Here is a 7,620-nt window from a genome sequence, read left to right as displayed (position 1 = left end):
ATCGTGTTGTGCTTCTGCCAGTGAGTAATGTTGTCGGAGCTCAACGAGAGTGTGAAGTGTTCGAGCCGGCAACGCGCATGTAACACCTCTGAAGTTACATGCGTCTATAGGCTATGGAGACTGTTTACCATTAGACAGGCCGTATGCTTGTTTGGCACCAAAGTAGTATAAAAAATATCTGATTTGACCTCTTTGGATCATGTTTGGAATTAGGTCAATATTCCCCCATCCGTTTTTACACGACTGCCCAAAAAAAGGAGTATTTTTCCCCCCTCTGAAAGCAAATTTTCCTCTTGACTTTTTTCAGGAAATAATTCGTAAGAACAATTGTTATTGAACAATCAAGAAGATATTTTTATGCCCACTTATTGTCTCGTTTGCTTCTTTATAAACACACATTGTTAGTTGAAATGTTTTGAGATAACAAGATAACCTACAACAACGTAACGAAATTAAATGGATTCATTTGATACTTACTTACTGTATCAACCGGACACGAACAGTGCCTTAGGTAGTATAATTATCAGTAAAAACTGGAAAGTAATAATAAAACTGTTGGAAGACAAAAGTATTAACGATATGATATTAAAAAAGGATGCTTAAAGAATGCCTAGTTAAGAGGTGCAACTAAAAAACAGACAGAAAGCAAAAGAGGACTAAAACATAACTGCATGGAGCTGGCCTACTAAAAGTATAAAGAGACGTCCTCGTTGCTGAAAAGTTAATTTATTATTCAAGAAAATGACAGTCGAGCGATATTTACAAATTATTTTTATACTCCAAGTAACCATCGCGCGAGGAAATGACAACTGCAGCCTCGTATACGATGACAGCAAAAATTGCTTATTGAAAGAGTTACTAATGATGATCGATCACAGTGCCAACCAGTTAGCGGTGGATAAGAAGAAAAATGCGCTGTACTTTAGCCTTGATAGCAGCCGTGGGAAATTCAGCCCTGCGGTCCTTGACATAGATACCAAGAGGCTTACACTACTTGAAGGTGTAAAAGACGCCCTTGCTGTGGCAGTGGACGAAGAAACAGGTGATGTCTACTTCGGAGGAAGCAAAGGAATTTACAAGTTCACGGGAATAGAGAAGAAAGTGCAACGACTGCATTTGAAGCAAGTTGTTCGGTGGTTAATTTTAAGAGGATACATCTATTACATCCAACTCGCAGACTCAAAAGCGTATGTCTACAGATTGTTCAACATCAAACGCTTTCGTCAAGTCCAAAATGTCACTATGAATCAGTTCGTTTTTGACGCGGAGCGAAATGTCTTCTTTATCAACGGGACTGGACTTTACAGAGTTTCTAGATACCATGACACAATTAGATTAGTTAGAAAATCTCCCAATTTCTTTGGGATGACCACTAATAATGACGGACAAGTATTTGTAAGTACTAATGATGGTATTTACTATATTAGAGGTGGTCTGAAGCTGGTTAAATATGTTGATATACGAGGTGTTGTGGCGATGACGTTTGATAAATACAACAATATGATATATTCGGACTCTAGGCAGTTGGTTCGGCTCTTGCCAATGTCAAATAAGAATGGTATAAAAACTGCAAATGTTAATAATATCCTTCTGGTGAAGTAGAAAAGTGTTTCGATAATAACAATGTGTTCAATTGCGAATTTAGTAATGACGAAAAGTGCATTGCGACAATGAATTAAAATATAATGTTTATATTAATAAACGTTTTCATTGTAACATACCTTTAATTTAATAAAATTAAGTTTTTGGTTTTTATGAGTTTTCCGTCAAATTATAGTGTATTCGCTTAAGCTATGGTTGCGAGATCACGTTTTACTATGTCCATGTTTTTTTTGAAGTCTTAAAAAAAACTATTGTTTTTGTATTCGAAATTTCTGCTTAAAATATGAAAGCAATATAGAGGCCAGCAAATTGTTACTCATCAGTTCTCATTATAATTAAAATGGTATAAGAAGGTTTATAGTTCTTTAGGTAAATATCAGTTGTATGCAGCTTTCACGGGCATATGGTAGTAGAAAACTGAGCGAAGGGAGTGAATGGGTAAGAGCAAATTAGTCCAAGGTTGAGGAGTTACAATAAATTAATACCTTTACAGACTTTAACATTCGTAAGTAAGAGAAATAATTATTTCCCCGTATATAAGCTGATTAAATGAATCTGTAGTAATAAGCTATTTTCCACTTATCTGACGAATATAGTCATCGTTGGTGTTTCAAAATCTTCAAATAAGCTTAACTGGTAGATAAAGTGCTAAGTTTTGCAGGAAGTTTTATCTGAAAATTAATTTATTTGTTAATTAGCTATCCAATACTTTACTTGGACATTGTGAAACAAGTCCTTAGTCTTTTTCTTTTTTAACATCTTTCTGCCAACAAAGTATAAAATAAAACGTTAACCACGATGTAAATAAAATCGCTCCGCATAATGAAGATGGTAGCACGCCGGCGCTGCGCGGGACAATAAGCGGAATTTCCAATAAGACAGTCCGAGACGCTAAATGAAATCTGCGGAATAATACACTCACTTACCGAGCAATAGCAAATTGAACAATCAGGCAAAAATACACATTAATTTTTCTGTATTTTATCACACTTTCGCAGATATCGGGTTTTTAAAGGTGATTGAAACTGGTGAAGTGATTTAGCTGTTTTCTTATTCAATTCAAGCATTTTCTCTCAAAAACGTCCAATTTGACAGAGTGGACTTGATGATGAAGACCACAGATGATATGTGAAACTACTCTTAAAGTCTTAACTAAAAAAATCAAATCGCTCTCCTTCTTGACGCGACTGGCAAATCATATTACTTTTCAGCAACCGGGTTTTTTACCTTTTACTCCTTTGCCAAAAAGTAATATGATTTGTCAGTTAACATGGATTTTTCCAAAAATATTACCTAACTATTACATAAGTGAATGTGTTATAATTTTGGATGTAGGTGTTTTTGGGATTTTCATTTCATTTCTTTTATTTATTTGCACACATGGACAACATATTACGTATTTACATACATTTATGTGAAAATGTACCCTGGACTGGAGGCTGTAACAATATAAGTAATTAATGCTAAAGACTAAAAACTAAAATAATAAAAAAAACTACCTGACGAGACTGAGAGGTAAGGAGTAGGCGTGGGCGGGGAGGCAGAGTGATGTCAGAGGGGTTGGGGCTTGGCGGGTCAGGGTTTGAGGGTCAAGGGGGTGGAGAGTACGGTGAGGTGAGTTGATAGCCGCATCCTCGTCAAATCGCACCAAAGTCATGGTACTTCATCAACATTTGGATTGGCACTGAATTCATATAAGTTTTTAACGCATTTATTAAAATAGAGTTAAAGTTAAATAGATTTACTTAAATGGAGTCAGCACACGCAGTGCAAGTGTTATTTGAAACATCAAACATGTATGAAATTATGACGTATAAATAACATCATTTCTATCCGTGTGGATGAACAGTGCACATGTGGCCGGTGTGGATGTTGAGCTTAACAGTACAATGAGAATAATCACGGGCTGCATCTCGCCAATGCCTTTGTATTGGCTGCCGGTCCTTAGTAACATAGCACCACCGGACATCCGGAGACAGAAATGCCTAATACGAGAGGTCACAAAAATTTCTGGTAATTCTTCACTGCCGATACATAAGGACCTCAGCAGTCTTCAAAACACCCGACTCAAGTCTCGAAACCCACCGGCCAAAATCTTTCACACCCACAACCCATCACATCACATCAGGACAACCAAGCGTGGATGAGAGAATGGGAGGCTCAGCATAGTGTAGACAACACCATTTTTAAGTTGGACCCAGGGAAACGGCCTCAAGGGTTCACGGAAAGCCGAGAAATATGGTGCAGACTTAACCGTCTCAGAACTGGTTTCGGTAACTGTGAGTACCTCTGGCACAAGTGGGGGTGGAGCGAGTCTGCGGCGTGCGAATGTGGACACCCAGAGCAGACGGTGCAGCACATGGTATTCGAGTGCCCCGTCACGAAATACAACGGACCAGCTGAGGATTTTAAACACCTGACAAAAGATGCGAGTATTTATCTGCAGAAATGTAAATTTTGAATTAAGTTTTTTATATGTATGTAACCAGTGTGTAAACGCCATACAATAAATAAATAAATAAAATAACACTTGCACTGTGCGTGTGCTATCAAAATCGATGCAGCCTTATCTTGGTCTGACTAAGAAAATATCTTAATTTTGTCCTTTTTGAAATCAGTTTTCTTATTACGTAAAAAGTTTTTATCATATAAAGTATTTACAATTATACTACTAGTTCGTCAGTCTATCTTACATCCAGAGGTTCCAGTAATGCTAGTCCCCCGGAGTATCCGACTCGCTAGCGCTCGGCATGTACTGAAGATACTCAGCCTGCTTTGTTCCGCATCTGGGCTACAGTATCGGGAGCCATTGTCACCCTACTTGCCTTCGGATAGTTGTATTGTTTTGGCGCAGTTTGTGAATTTCTTAAGTAGTTCCTGTTCAATAAATATAATTTAGTTCAACTAATTAAACCAAAAAGATTACTTTGCTAATCCGCAAAAAAACGATGCTATAACATCTCAATTACCTCCTTTATCGCAAAAATAAACACGCAAATACATATAACAAACCACCACCAAAAAAAACAAAACTCGAAACGTTTTTGCCTCTCTACGAGGCATCATCAGAGCCCCTAGTGTAAATTTATTCGACGGCGTAACGTGACGTACGCGTTTGCTATGTCTCATGGTGTATGGGATTTTGAGTTTCCAAAACGTTCCGCTTTGCGCGCTGTGGTCTAAATCCTATACTAAATTAGACTTAACGAACTTTACACTAGGGGCTCTGATGATGCCTCGTAGAGAGGCGAAAACGTGTCGAGTTTTGTTTTTTTTGGTGGTGGTTTGTTATATTTATTTGCGTGTTTATTTTTGCGATGGGAGGGTAGGAACATCAATTGAATCTAAACATTACGTATGTTTAAATTCAATTCTATTAATTAGTTCAACTAGTTCCCTCAGTAGTATTCAGTAGCTACCAAAGAGAATTTGAAATAGGGTGGATTGTCAAAGAAAATTTTGTAGTCACAGTAAATTTACTGCCATCTTTTGGCACATGATTAAAACTTTTAGAACGCCATTTGACTTTGATCCTTATCCCTCTTTGATAGGTACATTAGATAAGTAATTATAGCCTATTAATTATCATCATCATCTTCCTTGTTTTATCCCGGCTTTTTGCCTCGGCTCATAGGAGCCTGGGGTCCGCTTGGCAATTAATCTCGAGAATTGGCACAGGCACTTATTTTTACGAAAGCAACTGCCATCTGACCTTCCAACCCAGACAGTAAACTAGGCCTTATTGGGATTAGTCCGGTTTTCTCGCGACGTTTTCCTTCACCGAAAATCGACTGGCAAACACGAAATGATATTTCGTACATAAAGTTTCGATAAACTCATTGGTACGAGCTGGGGTTTAAATACGCAACCTCCAGATCGAAAGTCGCACGCGCTTACCGCTATAGGCCAACAGCGCTTAGCGCCTGTTAGTAATATTAGAATAAGGGAAAATGACGAAGCCTGTTGCGATTGTTTGTGTGTATCGACGCCTGTTGCTGATTTATGTTTGTACCCATCTTACGAAGCGTCCATTGCCGAACTTGTGGATTTAAATTTGTTAACCTATTAATTCTAATGTTGTCAGTTAAACGTATTATGAATAAAATAAATTATTATTTAAGGGTTCCGTACCTAAAAAGGAAAAAAACGGAATCCTTTGTTGAGTTGAGAGTCACTTCGGTTTTCCGTCTGTGTATTTGTCTGTCTGTCAAGACCCTTTTTCTCGGGAACGCGTGGAGGTATCGAGTTGAATTTAAAAGTTAAAACCATATATATACTCAGGTCTACAGTATCTTGAAGCTGTGAAAAAAATGGAACTTCTAAGTTGACTTAAAAAAAGATACAGCCTTTTATGCCGCTAAAGACGTACCTATATTTCGACACTCTCAAAGGAATCAAAATTTATAACATAGAACTATGACGCAAACATGTTTTAACAATATAAGTTACGCGGACGACATGGCGTTGCTGAGCCCCTCAGTAAGCGCGTTAAAAAAGTTGATCGCCATATGTGAGGGTTATGCTGGGCAGCATGGTCTTAGGCACAAAACAACCAAAAGTGAAATACTCATTTTTAAGGCTCCAAAGTATAATTCAGATCTAACTGTGCCTAGGATCATGCTGGGTGGAGTACTCCTCAGGGTGGTGGGCAGCTTTAGATAGCTAGGGCATATGCTCACCGGAGATCTGAAGGATGATATAGATCTAGAGCGGGAGAGGAGATGGCGGTAAGGGGCAATATGGTTGCCCGCAGATTTGCACTTGTAACACACAAGTAAAGTTAACGCTCTTTAGGGCATACTGTCAAACTTTTTACACGTGCAGTCTGTGGGCAACATTTACACAAAGGGCCTATAACACGCTGAGAGTTCAGTACAACAACATTCTGAGGATGCTGTTGAAACTGGCGAAGCACTGTAGTGCTTCGGGCATGTTTGCAGAGGCGCGAATAAATGACTTTTACGCCATTAGGCGTAAAAGAATAGCGTCTCTGCTGAAGCGCGTGCGTGGCAGTAGCAACAGCCTCCTAAGGACATTGTCCGAACGTGCAGATTGCCGCCTCACAAAGTACTGGGTTGAATGATAGGCAAGGCCAAACAAGCCATCTTGCCCCGTGGTCCTCTCTACACGCAGGGATGTTATGTAGTAAATATTTAATAGCTATAAGTGTTTTTATGTAAGTATTAATATAGGATGTAAGTTGTTTTGATTAACTAACAAAATATGGATCGGATGGTCTGAAACAAACAAATTTTATTTTATTTTTATTTATTTTATTTATGATATTTGGCAAGTAATATAGTCTTATGCTACAAATACGAAAACAGTGAAATCTATACATAATTATGTGTGTGCCTAAATCTTTTTGTATATTTTTTAAAACTTTTTATAATATGTAAATCGCCTTCATAATTGCATGGACACAACAAGGTCGACTTTCGTATGCGTTCGCTTACACTCCGGGTGCGTGGATTGTTCAAATACCAACCTAGATGGCGCTGGCGAATCACGTTTAAGTATTTTGAATAATCAAAATATTTTTTGTTATATATATTTGGCAAATAAAAAATATATATATTTGTTTAAATATTATATATCCGGGTCCAATCCCTGGCACATACTCCGCTTACAGAAGGTCGGTAAAGCAGAAGGAGCGAAACTCTTCCTATCTTAGCAAAATAATGATTAAATTAGGAGTTTTTGCCCTGTGACTCTTTCTCAGCGAAAATTTCATATTCCAGTCCTCCCCACATTTTTTTATGAGCATATAAAGTGATAGGCAAATGCCTCCCCCTAGACTTCAAATCTTCCCGATTAACTACAGCATCCGTACAGTTGCTGAGAAATGCAAGTTGTCCTGTCATCTCCTCTTAGGCCGACCTCTTCCCCACATAGGCCTAAAATAAATCTAAAATCTAATTTAATCGAATATCAACGCAGCGCCCGAGGCCCAGCTCGTATACGCTTTGATACAAAATATTTATGACAAAGTGATTTAACTAATTGTTTACTAATTCA

General features: G+C 38.0%; 1 protein-coding gene across 1 annotated transcript; it reads left to right on the top strand.

Moving 5' to 3' along the window:
* The first annotated feature begins 274 nt into the window (after positions 1-274).
* LOC133526533 (ommochrome-binding protein-like) lies at positions 275-2,111 on the top strand. The gene has a single exon (XM_061863210.1). It carries the CDS (start codon positions 742-744, stop codon positions 1,600-1,602), a length of 861 nt encoding a protein of 286 aa, XP_061719194.1. The 5' UTR covers positions 275-741; the 3' UTR covers positions 1,603-2,111.
* Positions 2,112-7,620: the final 5,509 nt, after the last annotated feature.

This window comes from Cydia pomonella, chromosome 16 (assembly GCF_033807575.1).
Source record: "Cydia pomonella isolate Wapato2018A chromosome 16, ilCydPomo1, whole genome shotgun sequence".
Classification (NCBI taxonomy): domain Eukaryota; kingdom Metazoa; phylum Arthropoda; class Insecta; order Lepidoptera; family Tortricidae; genus Cydia; species Cydia pomonella.
The sequence above is the reverse complement of the archived record's forward strand: the minus strand, read 5'-3'. Positions and strand labels throughout refer to the sequence as shown.